We start from the raw sequence: 15,276 nt of genomic DNA on the forward strand, positions 1-15,276 counted from the left end.
ACACAGCTTTCTAATTTTTCATATCCAATATGGCAAATCTTCCCATGTTATTCTTCATTTCAACAATTTTTCATCTAGCCTCATAAATTTATACTTTCAGATGAAACTTTGATTGATTTGATCACATTCCTCCTCCCAATTCCACTATTATTCTTACAGGAATTACACTCGAAATGAATTTGGATGACATACCAATTGGTTTAAATGTCTCACTCTTGATTAGATCCAGATCCTTCGAGTAAAATACGGTGACTTATTCTCCCGGTGCCTGGCAGGATGCCCAGCTTTACTATGAGAAGCTGGAGTGAATCAGAACACCTCCACGCAACTATTATATACAGGATGGATAAACAAGGTCCTACTATAGAGCACAGGGAACTATATTCAATATCCAGTGATAAACATAATGGAAAAAATATGAAAAAGAATATATATGTATAACTGAGTCACTTTGCTGTACAACAGAAATTAACACAGCACTGTGAATCAAATATACTCCAACAAATTTTTTTTAAAAAAAAGAACACCTGCACTCAATGTCCAGCACAGGGTGGAGTGATTTTTTCCTCTCTTTCATCCAGGAGGCAGAGAGGACTTCCTGGGGCCTTGTCTGACAGATGTCAGTTTCACCCTCAAGAAATTAATAAAAAATTAAGGAAGTAACGGGGTCTCTTCCAAGTGTTGCAGATCCCAGTTTACATAACGGGTTACATAATGTCTTTACTTTGTATTGGGTTGGCCAAAATGTTAGTTCAGACTTTTTGGCCAATCCAAAATTGTTTTACCTGCTTGATGAAAATGTCAGAGGAGCTTATACCTCACTGCCAAGCTCTCCCGTTCATCAACACATGTTCCTAGTATAATGACATTACCTTCGCAGGTGCCCAAGCCAACCTGGCGGCTCACACACTTTACCTGGCAAGGGCCATTACGTGTACCCTCATGATGCCAGGCACTGCTTGTGTGTGTGTGCTAGTTGCTCAGTCGTGTCTGACTCTGCACTGTGCTTGCACCCAGTAAATCTTGGTTCACATCCAACCCACAGTCAAAACAAGCTTAACCTTGATGTCAGATCTTCAGCTGCATATTTTAGAAACCTCTCCTCCATCTTTAGTTAAGCCTTTTCTTTAAGCTCCAACTGAACTCTTACCTCTTCCAAGAGGCCTGTGATCCACCGAGTCCACTCAGCTCCCCTGCACCTTGTCAGTACCACTTGATCTATGATCTATATGTCAGGTTACAACCTCACAAATTCAGTCACAGCTGATGTACACTGTTTGGCTTTTTTCCTCTTGTTTAATGTTGCAAAATCGGGGGACAGATAGTGGGTGATGGGCAGTCTGAATCTCCAGGCTGCTGCAGACTCCACTACACCTTTGAATCTTCCATAGGCCTGACTCACACATTTGCAGCACTGGTGTGAATCTCATGGAAATTGAGCTTGCGACTCTGATACACACAGTTAATCCAAAACAGTTGCACAACAGCATTGTTTACATGTTTCATAACATTGATGAGGCTTATTGAGCACTTAGAGAATGCCAGGCACTGTGCTCAGTACTTTGCCTGACTCAATTCATTTACTGTGGTTCAGTTCAGTTCAGTTCAGTCGCTCAGTCATGTCCGACTCTTTGTGACCCCATGAATCACAGCACGCCAGGCCTTCTGGTCCATCACCAACTCCTGGAGTTCACTCAGACTCACGTCCATCGACTCAATGATGCCATCCAGCCATCTCATCCTCTGTCGTCCCCTTCTCCTCCTGCCCCCAATCCCTCCCAGCATCAGAGTCTTTTCCAATGAGTCAACACTTTGCATGAGGTGGCCAAAGTACTGGAGTTTCAGCTTTAGCATCATTCCTTCCAAAGAAATCCCAGGGTTGATCTCCTTCAGAATGGACTGGTTGGATCTCCTTGCAGTCCAAGGGACTCTCAAGAGTCCTCTCCAACACCACAGTTCAAAAGCATCAATTCTTCGGCGCTCAGCTTTCTTCACAGTCCAACTCTCACATCCATACATGACCACTGGAAAAACCATAATAGCCTTGACTAGACGGACCTCTGTTGGCAAAGTAATGTCTCTACTTTTCAATATGCTATCTAGGTTATCACCCTATAAAGCAGGTATTGTTATTATTCTTATTTTACAACTAGGATACTGAAGTCCAGGGAGGTAAGTAGTGTGCCCAGTGTCACATACAATCAGTGGGGGAACAGGGATTCAGAGTCAGGCTTCTGGTGTAAAAGCTTATTTTCCCCACAGCACTATAGAGCCATCACTGACACGTCTCATCTCTCCACTTGATAATGACCTTCATGAACATGGTCCACAGGCAGAGGTTACCTGGCCCAGGGACCAGTGGGGCTGAAATCCAACCCACTGCTCCACCGCCTAGCCTTGCACCCATGGATCTTGAACAGGCATCTGAAGCAGAATTCCCAGAGGACAGAAGTCTCAGGCCTGTGTGTGAATGCCCTTCTGCACAGCTGGTATTAGAACAGGATTTGAACCTGGGCGCTTTGGCTCCAGACCCCTGCTGTCTGCAGCCTGGGGGGGCCACCTATTCCTGCTTCTCCTGAAGGCAATGCGTGAGCCAGAGGCAGCCCTGAAGACCTGGATATGATGCGTCTCCATCCTCATGAGAGGGTCTGGGCCATGGAGGTGAAGTGAAAGTAGCTCAGTCGTGTCTGACTCTTTGCGACCCCATGGACTATACAGTCCATGGAATTTTCCAGGTCAGAATACTGCAGTGGGTAGCGTTTCCCTTCTCCGGAGGATCTTCCCAACCAAGGGATTGAACCAGGGTCTCCTGAATTGCAGGTGGATTCTTTACCAGCTAAGCCACCAGGGAAGCCAAGAATACTGGAGTGGGTAGCCTATCCCTTCTCCAGTGGATCTTCCTGACCCAGGAATTGAACTGGGATCTCCTGCATTGCAGGCAGATTCTTTACTAACTGAGCTATCAGGCCATGGAGGAAGGGCTTATAAATATTGATTAAATGAATGTTCTCTGACCTTTCTTGCAATCACACAACCATCAGCTACCTCCTCCACTGAGGGGCAATCACAGGCAATGATGACAATCAGCCCAATCAGGGATCTTTACCTGTTGAGGGCCACCCACAACGTAGGGCACAGTGGGGGACGCACGGACCAGCCAGGAGGACTGTCTACACCTGTGTGCCTGCCTCGGGTTTTGTTCCTGCCTCTTCTGTGTAGGAATTCAGCTTGCTAGGAGGCAGTGTGGTCCACTGTCCAACAGCAGGGCTCTGGAGCCAAAGGGCCTGGGTTTAAATCCCGTTCTAACACCAGCTGTGCAGAAAGGCACTCATGCAGTGGGCCTGAGGCTTCCATCCTCTGGGAGGCCTGCTCCAGATGCTGGGCCATGGCTGGTGTCTGGGAACCCGGATTTTAGAGGGTTCCCACCATCCCCTGATAAGTGGGGCTCACGGCCTAAACTGCTGTGCATATGGTGTGATTTACACTCAACACACACTGTCCTGCTGGGAGGTGCCAGGCACTGGGTCTCTAATGACTTCCCTGATGGACAGCAGTTCACATGTGATGTCACAACTCCGTGCTGGAGGAATTCAGCATGCCCTGCGTGTCTCCACTGGGAGAGAGCCTGGGAAGCCTGTACTTGGTATCTCCAGAGCCTGTCCCACACGTCTGTTTCCTTTGCTGATTCTGCTCTGCACCCTTCTCTATCAACATCAGCCTGAGTACGACAATGTGTGCAGTGCTTTGGGTCCTCCTAGGGAAACCCTGAACCTGGGGGTGGTCTTGGGAGCCCTGACACATGGTCATGTGACCTTAGGCAAATGCCTTGACCTGGGCATGCCGCAGTTTCCCCATATAAGAAATGGAGGCAATTTAAAAGTTCGATCTATCCCCCAAGATTGTAGTGAAGATGTCATGATTCAGCAAATGTAAACTCCTTGGCCTGGCAATTACTGGGAGGCTTCCCAGGTGGCATCAGTGGTAAAGAATCCACCTGTCAATGCAGGAGGCACAAGAGACGTGAGTTGGTTCCCTGGGTCTTGAAGAGCCCCTGGCGGAGGGCATAGCAACTGCTCCAGTATTATTGCCTGGAGAATCCCATGGACAGAGGAGCCTGGTGGGCTAACGCTCCATAAGGTCACAAAGAGTCAGACGTAACCAAAGCAACTTAGTATGCGTACACTGGGGGTTGAAGAAATGTGGACCGTGTTTATATGATAAATAAACACTTGATGAACACATGAATGAATGGATGCATGAGCTGCGGGTGAGCAGATGATGAAGAAAAAGGGAGAAGTGTTCCTGATGGACCGCAGAAGCAGGTCTCTAAGCTCTGGGAAGACAAAACACGGACCACCCACTGGCCACGGGCAAACACCAAAAGGCAGGTACCAGCCCGCTGAACAGATGTACAGATGGGTGGGTGAGGCCTCAAGCTGGTCCCAGGCAGTGACCAATCCATCTCGCCCAGATGAAGGGGGTATTCAGAAAACCAGCGAGACAGCCCCCAGGCCACACTGGGGAATCCCAGACCTCAGGGAGCCCCCAGCCTCCGCTCGGGTCTAGGAGGCTAAGGTCAGTGGTGGGCCCCTCCCCGGCCTCTGAGGACAGCAAAAGACCACAAACCACAGACAGAAAGAGACACAGTGGGGGTGTAATGTGGGTTTCCCGGTCAAAGTTTTCTCTTACCGTGATCTTTTCTTCTGCTGTTATGGTGAAGGGGGCTTTTAGCTGGGTTCTGTTCTAGAAAAAAGCATAAAGAAAGCAGTTCAGTCAACCGGTTTTGGCATCTGAGACACCGGGTAACAAGTGGTCTGTTTCCGATCCACCCACCTGGAGCTACAGTGGGTTCTTGACTGTCGGGGGTTGGGGGTGGTCAGAGCTGGTGGTGGTCTTAAAGTCACTCCAGGGGAAAAGGTCTGTAGAACCCTCATGCCTCCTCTCCCGGAGGCATGTGTGAAATCCAGACACCAGTTCCCCTAACGGCCAGGGAAACACAGGCATCTTACCAGGGTGTGAAACACTTGGAGGGGGGTGAGGTCAGGGGAAAGGAATGACCTTGAGCAACTACCCTCCCCCTCCAAGGTCTGGTCTGCCCCCTTCAGGAAGGAGGAGAGAACTGCAGGCTCTGACGTCAGTGAGATCCCCTTTCATTCCAGTGCTCTCGACCCCCCAAGCCCCAACACCCTAAACATCCACTCCCATACTTTCTAATACTCCTCTGCTTAGAAAACATAGGGAATGAAAGGTGAGCGTTATGACTGCTATCTGTCCAGTTCAGTTCAGTTCAGTCGCTCAGTCATGTCTGACTCTTTGTGACCCCATGAATCACAGCACACCAGGCCTCCCTTGTCCATCACCAACTCCCGGAGTCCACCCAAACCCATGTCCATTGAGTCAGTGATGCCATCCAACCATCTCATCCTCTGTTGTCCCCTTCGCCTCCTGCCCTCAATCCTTCCCAGCATCAGGGTCTTTTCAAATGAGTCATCTCTTCGCATCAGGTGGCCAAAGTATTGGAGTTTCAGCTTCAACATCAGTCCTTCCAATGATCACCCAGAACTGATCTCCTTTAGGATGGACTGGTTGGATCTCCTTGCAGTCCAAGGGCCTCTCAAGAGTCTTCTCCAACACCACAGTTCAAAAACATCAACTCTTTGGCACTCAGCTTTCTTTATAGTCCAACTCTCACATCCATACATGATCAGAGGAAAAACCATAGCCTTGACTAGATGGACCTTTGTTGGCAAAGTCATGTCTCTGCTTTTGAATATGCTATCTAGGTTGGTCATAACTTTCCTTCCAAGGAGTAAGCGTCTTTTAATTTCATGGCTGCAGTCACCATCTGTAGTGATTTTGGAGCCCAGAAAAATAAAGTCTGACACTGTTTCCCCATCTATTTCCCATGAAGTGGTGGGATCAGATGCCATGATCTTCATTTTCTGAATGTTGAGCTTTAAGCCAACTTTTTCACTCTCCACTTTCACCTTCATCAAGAGGCTTTTGAGTTCCTCTTCATTTTCTGCCATAAGGGTGGTATCATCTGCATATCTGAGGTTATTGATATTTCTCCCAGCAATCTTGATTCCAGCTTATGCTTCATCCAGTCCAGCATTTCTCATGATGTACTCTGCTATCTGTCCAATCTCGTGGTATCTGAGGAGACCCAACATGAGAACATGCTTCTTTCTGGGGTTGGAGGTAGAATATCTTGCAACTGAAAGGCAATGCAGAGGAGTGGAAGGAAGCAGATTATGCAGGTTCATGCTGGGCTTCATCGTTCTCCAGCACTCTGGCTTTGGACAAGGTACTGACCTCTCTGTGCCTCAGTTTCCTCATCTGTACAGGGGGGATTTTATTCCTCTCATAGGCTGGCTGTGAGGATGAATCAGAAGAGTGCCTGGCCCATAAGGAAGAGTGCTATGAAAGTATGAATGCTGTTGGGTGTAGCAGGTGGTGATGGTGGTTGCTGTATCATCGTAGATAACCTGGCCTGGAGACTTGGAGCCAGAGTGAGCTAGGCAACCCCTGCTTAATTCTATCATGGCCACTCTAGAGGCATTTTCCCCTGACCTGAGCGATGGTCCACCCGAAGCAGGAAACCCCCTGATCCATGTCCTACAGTCGTTACGGCAGCTACACTGGGAGCGCTGGGGCATCCCAAACCCATCACAGGCCAGGTGGACAAGCTGATGTTTTAAGGAGGGAAATGGATGTGAGAATTGGACCATAAAGAAGGCTGAGCATCCAGAATTGATGCCTTCAAATGGTGGTGCCAGAGAAGATTCTTGAGAGTCCCTTGGACTGCAACGAGATCAAACCAGTCAATCCTAAAGGAAATGAACACTGGATATTCTTTGGAAGGACTGATGCTGAAGCTCTAATACTTGGGTCATCTGATGCAAACAGCTGACTCATTGGTTAGACAGCATCACCGACTCAACGGACATGAATCTGAGCAAACTCCGGAAGACAGTGGACAGGGAAGCCTGGCATGCTGCAGTCCATGGGGTCGTAAAGAGTCAGAGACAAACTTAGCAACTGAAGAACAATGGAAATTAAAACACACACACGTGTCTTTAAAGAAGAGACACCTCTGAAGCAATCACTTGGCCCTTCTGTTCCTGAATTGTATGTGCTGCAGAGTATTTGTGGTGTCTTGTGGGTTTCAGGGTCTTCTGAACTAGTGGGTTCGAAGGCTGGCTTCCTCTCTCTCTTCTCCCTCTGGGTCCCTCCTTGCTGTTTCTTGACACCCAAGGTCTAAACAGAGAGGGGCTGAAAGTGTGCTGCGCAGCCTATCTCCATCTCTTTGCAAAACAGAAACCATCAGCCTACATCCACCATATAAACTTCAAGGCTTAAGAAACATGTTTTAGAGCACAGCCTGAAGCCGGGAAACACAGACCACGTGAGATCCAGTGATGGTTTTACAAGGTGGGTGGGATGTTTACACAATATACGGTAAGGAACTGGAGATGAATGTTCTAAATTCTTCCCTCTTGACTTCTGCTGCATCTCTGTCCTGTCTCATGTACCCTTGTATGAAGTTGAGGTGCATGTGTCTGTATCTATGTGCACATGTGTATACCTGTGTGTATAACTGTGTGTATTCCTGTGTGTATACCTGTGTGTATTCCTGTGTGTATACCTGTGTGTATACCTGTGTGTATTCCTGTGTGTATACCTGTGTGTATTCCTGTGTGTGTACCTGTGTGTATACCTGTGTGTATTCCTGTGTGTATACCTGTGTGTATTCCTGTGTGTGTACCTGTGTGTATACCTGTGTGTATTCCTGTGTGTATACCTGTGTGTGTACCTGTGTGTATACCTGTGTGTATTCCTGTGTGTGTACCTGTGTGTATTCCTGTGTGTGTACCTGTGTGTATTCCTGTGTGTATTCCTGTGTGTATACCTGTGTGTATTCCTGTGTGTATACCTGTGTACCTGTGTGTATACCTGTGTGTATTCCTGTGTGTATACCTGTGTGTATTCCTGTGTGTATACCTGTGTGTATTCCTGTGTGTATACCTGTGTGTGTACCTGTGTGTATACCTGTGTGTATTCCTGTGTGTGTACCTGTGTGTATACCTGTATGTGAGCTGGAGAAGGTAGTTTCCAGACTCAAACACAGTGCATTTCTGACAGTACCTCCCTCCTATGGTGAGGATTAGAAAGTGGTAACTATTTTTATTGCTTTCATACCATTTTAAAATGTCAGAACTGGAAGAGATGAGTTTGAAGGGAATCTTTTGACCCCCACCCCTCATTTCTCAACTGGGAAAACTTAAGCTCAGAAACACTGAACCATTCTAAAAACATAGCGAGGGCAGCATTTCAGCCTGTGAAGTACCAGACACCAAGTCCACGCCAACATGAAGGATTTCACCCCATTGGGTACCTGCATTTTTAAATAATTCCTTTATTCTCCCATCTGTAGTGTGAGCCTCTCTACAGCCGACAAGCAGAGCAGACCAATGTTCTTGTGTGGAGTTGACAAGATTTTCCCTCAGACTTGGATCGTTTTCAATTCCAAATACACTGGACCTTCTCTCCATCCTAGAGGAAGGCCCAGGAGTCACCCAAAGAAACTCTGAAGTCCAACTGGGTGAATCAATTAGAGAACAAGGCATAGGAGCCTTATCCAGCCCTTATGCGCTCAACAAACACCGAGCTTTCTAGGAAACTTTTCTAAGGCAGGTCTAAGAAAGGCAATGCTGACAGTCTAATGCAAGCAGGTAGGAGCCTAGAACACACACTATGAAGTCTGGAGCTCTAGAATCTCCACTCTGTCCATAAAACTGCCCAGAGAGAGAGCTCTTGAAGGCTTGGAAGGGAAAGGAACCTGAAAGCCACATGCAAATATAAAATCATCGCTTTTATCCCAAGAGACTGGAGACATAGAACAGTCTTCCTTTTTATTGATGAGAAACCAAAGGCTCAGAGAAGTTAAAAAAGAAAAAAAACCACACACCTGCCCAAGAATCATTAGTTCAGTGATCTATTCATGCACTCACTCAGCGAGCAATTACTGAGCACCTACTGTGTGCAGGGCTCTATTTTTGACACCAAGAATACAGATTGGGAATAAGACCAATGGGGTCTCAAGGAGCAACATTCTAGTGGGAGGACGGAGGGTTACCAGGGTGATAGTGTTGGTACAACACACACAAGCACCAAGCAAAGCAATGGACAGGACCCATTAGGGGGTGACAGCCAGGGAGCCCCGACTCCACGCCTCCTAATATCCCCCCAGCCTCCCCAGGCTCTCCTGGGAGGTGTGAAGCTGCCTTGGTCTAAAGTCCTAATGACCCTACACAGGGAGCTTTTAATTTCATTGGGTTTCTGAGTTTCTCACTGTGGGTTTCTGACTGTTGCCTTTATCTTAAATTTTGACTTTAGCATATTTGGTTTCCTGTCCTTTGAAATTCAGATGGTATTTTTTTCTGGGCCTTTTATTTCCTTTTTTTCATCCTTCTCTGTTCTCGTTCTTGACTTTGCACTTAATTGTTTTCTGAGACATTCGTCTTTTCTGACAGTTTCATATGGCTTTCTCATATCTGGTCCTTACCTTTATGGAATCTTTCATTTTATTTAATTTTATCCAGGATTAGTTTTCTTACTGCAGCAGAAACACCGCACACAGGCCTCTCAGCCTTGGATGGAAGGAGCTAGCAGCTGTGAGGTCGATTTTGGTTTTGCCATGTGACCTGGAGTAGTCACGCTGGAGCCTCGTTTTCCACATCTGTTATGAAAAGTACTTCCTCCAGGGGCTGCAGTCTGAACAAAATGACCAGAGTAACTGCAATGCAGCAGATCCAGGTTCGATCCCTGGGCTGGGAAGACCCGCTGGAGAAGGAAATGGCTACACACTCCAGTATTCTTGCCTGGAGAATTCCATGGACAGAGGAGCCTGGTGGGCTACAGTCCATGGGTTGCAAAGAGTAGAACACAACTGAGCGACTTACACACACACACACACACACACACACACACAACGAGAGCACAGGCTCCACGAGGACAAGGACATATCTCTTTCTCTGTAGCCCCAGGGGTGCACAGCGCATAGCATGGGCAATGCACCAACCGCATTCACCACCTACGTGGATTAACAAAAGAGTGAATGGAAAATGAAAATGCTCACGGTAATGGGGTTACAGGTTGAATCATGTCCCCCCAAAATCTATAGCTGAAGCCCTGACCCCAGTGTCTCGGAATGTGTCTGAATTTGGAGATAGAACCTTCAGTTCAGTTCAGTTCAGTTCAGTCGCTCAGTTGTGTCCGACTCTTTGCGACCCCATGAATCGCAGCACGCCAGGCCTCCCTGTCCATCATCAACTCCTGGAGTTCACTCAGACTCACGTCCATCGAGTCAGTGATGCCATCCAGCCATCTCATCCTCTGTCATCCCCTTCTCCTCCTGCCCCCAATCCCTCCCAGCATCAGAGTCTTTTCCAATGAGTCAACACTTTGCATGAGGTGGCCAAAGTACTGGAGTTTCAGCTTTAGCATCATTCCTTCCAAAGAAATCCCAGGGCTGATCTCCTTCAGAATGGACTGGTTGGATCTCCTTGCAGTCCAAGGGACTCTCAACAGTCTTCTCCAACACCACAGTTCAAAAGCATCAATTCTTCGGCGCTCAGCCTTCTTCACAGTCCAACTCTCACATCCATACATGACTACTGGAAAAACCATAGCCTTGACTAGATGGATCTTTTTTGGCAAAGTAATGTCTCTCCTTTTGAATATGCTATCTGGGTTGGTCATAACTTTCCTTCCAAGGAGTAAGCGTCTTTTAATTTCATGGCTGCAGTCACCATCTGCAGTGATTTTGGAGCCCAGAAAAATAAAGTCTGACGCTGTTTCCACTGTTTCCCCATCTATTCCCCATGAAGTGATGGGACCGGATGCCATGATCTTCATTTTCTGAATGTTGAGCTTTAGGCAAACTTTTTCACTCTCCACTTTCACCCTCATCAAGAGGCTTTTTAGTTCCTCTTCACTTTCTGCCATAAGGGTGGTGTCATCTGCATATCTGAGGTGATTGATATTTCTCCCGGCAATCTTGATTCCAGCTTGTGCTTCCTCCAGCCCAGCATTTCTCATGATGTACTCTGCATAGAAAGTTAAATAAGCAGGGTGACAATATACAGCCTTGAAGTACTCCTTTTCCTATTTGGAACCAGTCTGTTGTTCCATGTCCAGTTCTAACTGTTGCTTCCTGACCTGCATATAGGTTTCTCAAGAGGCAGGTCAGGTGGTCTGGTATCCCATCTCTTTCAGAATTTTCCACAGTTTATTGTGATCCACACAGTCAAAGGCTTTGGCATAGTCAATAAAGCAGAAATAGATGTTTTTTTGGAACTCTCTTGCTTTTTCCACAATCCAGAATCTTAACAGATGTGATTAAGGTAAAGCAAGGCCATCACAGTGGACTCTAATCGCACCTGACAAGCGTCCTTATAAGGAGACGAGGATACAGACACACACAGAGGGACGACCATGTGAGGCACAGGGAGAAGACAGCTGTCTACCAGCCAAGGAGAGAGGCCTCAGAAAGACAACCCTGCCCATACCCTGACCTGAACTTCCAGCCTCCAGGGCTGTGAACGAACACATTTCTATTGTTTGTGAGCCAGCTGGTCTGTGGTACCTTTTCACAGCAAACCAATATCAATAGAGTTTGCTAGCAAACTCTAGCAAACCAATATCAATAGAAAGTATATGGTTGAGTGCTTATTACACACAAGACATGGTGATGAGAAATTAACATCTATGTAAATAAATTTTTCAAAAAGGAAAAAAAAACCTATGTAGACATGTGTAAATAAATATGAGACCATGGCAAAAAAAAGAAATTAACATCTATGCATGACATATCTTGATAATCAGGTCCATAGAGGTTACAAGAAGCTAAAAGGGAGCCTGGTTCACGGCAAAGTGTGTGAGATTCCAGGGCCCATTCACTAATCCAGAATTCGGCATCACTGAATGAATGGAGGATGGAAGGAAGAAGAGCATGGATAATGTGCTCGAGGTTTCTAAAAAAACAATGACAAGACAGAAACCACAAGTAACACAGACAATACCGGTGACGAACTCTGGAAGGAGAGCTGGGCAGGAAGCAGCAGGATGTCTCCACTCCCGACGTCTCTGGCCTCCAGCGAGGCTGTGTAGCTGACCGAGAAGGAGTCTCCAACTGTTCAGAGAGAAGGCACGTGTGGTTAGCAGGGGTGTCCCTGCACACCCCAGACACGGCCACTGTCGAAAGGCGGCGGCACCACAGTGCACGGCGGCAGCCAAGGCCCCTTTGAGCTCACACATTTTTTAGCATGGAGAGTAAATCAAGCAGGCGTGCTCTTGAGCCCACTCTGCTTTCACTCGGAAGGGCTGTCAGCAGGTGCAGGGAGCTTTACCTGGACCCCCAACCCATCCAGAAATGCCTGGGACTGGGCGGGTCAGCCTTCCTAACTCAGGATGTATTTAGCTCATCCACTTATGAAATACAGAACCTTTCTCTTTTGTTTGGAATCCAGGTGGGGATCCTATTTATTCCCACTGATCCTATTCACACAATGAAGAAAAAGTCTTTACTGAACTAACTTTTGGGTGACACTAGCTGCCACTTTGACACTTCCAGGCAGCCTGGTCCTGGGAGCCCAGCACGAGGCACAGAGAGGCCGTGCCAGACCAGACCCGGGAGAGGGAGAAGAAGGCCACTCGGGATCATGGAGGGTCCCTTCTGATCTCATGGTCGCTGGTTGGTGCTTAATTACACAGAGAAGCTTCCCTAGAAGACGGGGTTTCTGACTCAAATCTCCCCTTAATAAGAAGCCAGGATTGAAACGCCAGCTATTAGGAGACGGCACCTCTGCCATAGGGAGGGGTCACACCCCAAGGTGAACCAATGGGCTCTGGAGTTGTGGGTGGGGAACTCCCTTTTCTTTAGAAGGACTCCCAGAAGTGGGTGCCAGAGCACCCACAGTTCACAGCTGCAGGGACTGAGATTCAGGGATGTACAGAGCGCACGTGTCAAGAGCAGAAGTCAGCAAGTTCATGGGCGAAGTGTGTGGTCCTGGCTCCGAGCAGGTGAAGTGCAGGAGTGGCAGGTGAGTGAGGGGCAAGGGAGCAGAGAAAGGTCCTCCAGCGGGACACAAGAGTAGGAGCTGATGCCGAGCTGTGGGAGGAGCGTGCCCAGTTCGGGATGGTAGGAGCATGGACTACACAAGGCCACTGGAGCGATAAAGTGAGAGGCAGGCAGAGTGCCAGGCCATGTCGCCCCATTCAGACTCTGCAGTGACTCTGTGAGTCCGGGGGACACATACCACGTCTGCAGCTCAGAGAAATGCAATGATTTCTGGAGGCCACACAGCTCTGAAATAGCGAGAAGTCAAGGGAGCTCTGTCTGAGATCGAGTCTGGGCTCTGCTCTCAGCCCTACGTTCCTGTCTCTAAGCACGAGCTGAAGAACTGGGGAGATTTATTTTTACATCATTGAAGAAAGGCATTGAAGATCACTTAGCTGAGACGTACCATGATGCTTCTTACATCATGCTTAAACCAGCGCCAGCAAAGAGGTCACTACTGGCGGGCCAACTCCACTGACAGCTTCTGTCAATAGTATGGTGTTAAGATGGATTCTGAGGTTTCATCTAGACTCAGAAAGAGTGGTGGCATTGATGAGCAATGTGGGCCATGTATAAGGAAGTCAGTAAGAGTCCCAGGCCTGTGAGAGGCACTATAGCATCGTGGGTATGGGGTGCATGGAGAAGTCAGACTGAGTCTGTCTCCGCCTTGACTACCAACCCTGGGCCTTGGGCAGGTTCCTCATCACCTTAGTTTCTTCATCTGTAGACAAGGCACCTTCTCAGAATAAAAGAAGTCCCACCTTCCTAGGAAAACTGACAGCTCTGAAGTCAGAGTAACAACTGCATTCCAGAATTATTGTTTTTTTTAATTCCTTGTTTATTTTTGGCTGTGCTGGGCCTTCACTGCTGTGCAAGCTTTTCTCTAGTTGTGGCTAGTGGGGGCTACTCTCTAGGTGTGGTGCGTGGGCTTTTCATTGCGGTGCTTTCCCTTGTTGTGGCAGATGGGCTCTAGGGCACATGCATTTTAGAAGCCGGGCTCCCAGGCTCTGGAGCACGGGCTCAAGAGTTGTGAAACGAATGAAAATGAAAACACAACAACCCAAAACCTGTGGGACACAGTAAAAGCAGTCCTAAGGGGAAAGTTCATAGCAATACAGGCACACCTCAAGAAACAAGAAAAAAGTCAAATAAATAACCTAACTCTACACCTAAAGCAACTAGAAAAGGAAGAAATGAAGAACCCCAGGGTTAGTAGAAGGAAAGAAATCTTAAAAATTAGAGCAGAAATAAATGCAAAAGAAACAAAAGAGACCATAGCAAAAATCAACAAAGCCAAAAGCTGGTTCTTTGAAAGGATAAATAAAATTGACAAACCATTAGCCAGACTCATCAAGAAACAAAGGGAGAAAAATCAAATCAATAAAATTAGAAACGAAAATGGAGAGATCACAACAGACAACACAGAAATACAAAGGATCATAAGAGACTATTATCAACAATTATATGCCAATAAAATGGACAACGAGGAAGAAATGGACAAATTCTTAGAAAAGTACAACTTTCCAAAACTCGACCAGGAAGAAATAGAAAACCTTAACAGACCCATCACAAGCACGGAAATTGAAACTGTAATCAAAAATCTTCCAGCAAACAAAAGCCCAGGTCCAGATGGCTTCACAGCTGAATTCTACCAAAAATTTAGAGAAGAGCTAACACCTATCCTGCTCAAACTCTTCCAGAAAATTGCAGAGGGAGGTAAACTTCCAAACTCATTCTATGAGGCCACCATCACCCTAATACCAAAACCTGACAAAGATGCCACAAAAAAAGAAAACTACAGGCCAATATCACTGATGAACATAGATGCAAAAATCCTAAACAAAATTCTAGCAATCAGAATCCAACAACACATTAAAAAGATCATACACCATGACCAAGTGGGCTTTATCCCAGGGATGCAAGGATTTTTCAATATCCGCAAATCAATCAATGTAATACACCACATTAACAAATTGAAAAACAAAAACCATATGATTATCTCAATAGATGCAGAGAAAGCCTTTGACAAAATTCAACACCCATTTATGATAAAAACTCTCCAGAAAGCAGGAATAGAAGGAACATACCTTAACATAATAAAAGCTATATATGACAAACCCACAGCAAACATTATCCTCAATGGGGAAAAATTG

The 15,276-nt window shown here is 46.8% G+C and overlaps 1 protein-coding gene across 3 annotated transcripts in view; it reads right to left on the minus strand.

Annotated features, from left to right (window-relative positions):
• Nucleotides 1-15,276, minus strand: part of EVC2 (EvC ciliary complex subunit 2) — a 161,911-nt gene that overhangs the window by 124,241 nt on the left and 22,394 nt on the right. For all 3 annotated transcript variants that reach the window (XR_015165167.1, XM_086404830.1, XM_086404829.1), the window contains exons 6-7: nucleotides 12,087-12,196; nucleotides 4,690-4,743 (exon numbers count right to left, since the gene is read on the minus strand). Coding sequence is in view for 2 of the 3 variants with exons in the window: in XM_086404830.1 (XP_086260956.1) it covers nucleotides 4,690-4,743; nucleotides 12,087-12,196 (164 nt within the window). In the remaining variant the exon portion in view is untranslated. The remainder of the gene's footprint in view (nucleotides 1-4,689; nucleotides 4,744-12,086; nucleotides 12,197-15,276) is intronic.

Source organism: Bos grunniens, chromosome 6, assembly GCF_055505025.1.
Source record: "Bos grunniens cultivar Pamir isolate PY7600 chromosome 6, Bosgru_T2T1.0, whole genome shotgun sequence".
Classification (NCBI taxonomy): Eukaryota; Metazoa; Chordata; class Mammalia; order Artiodactyla; family Bovidae; genus Bos; species Bos grunniens.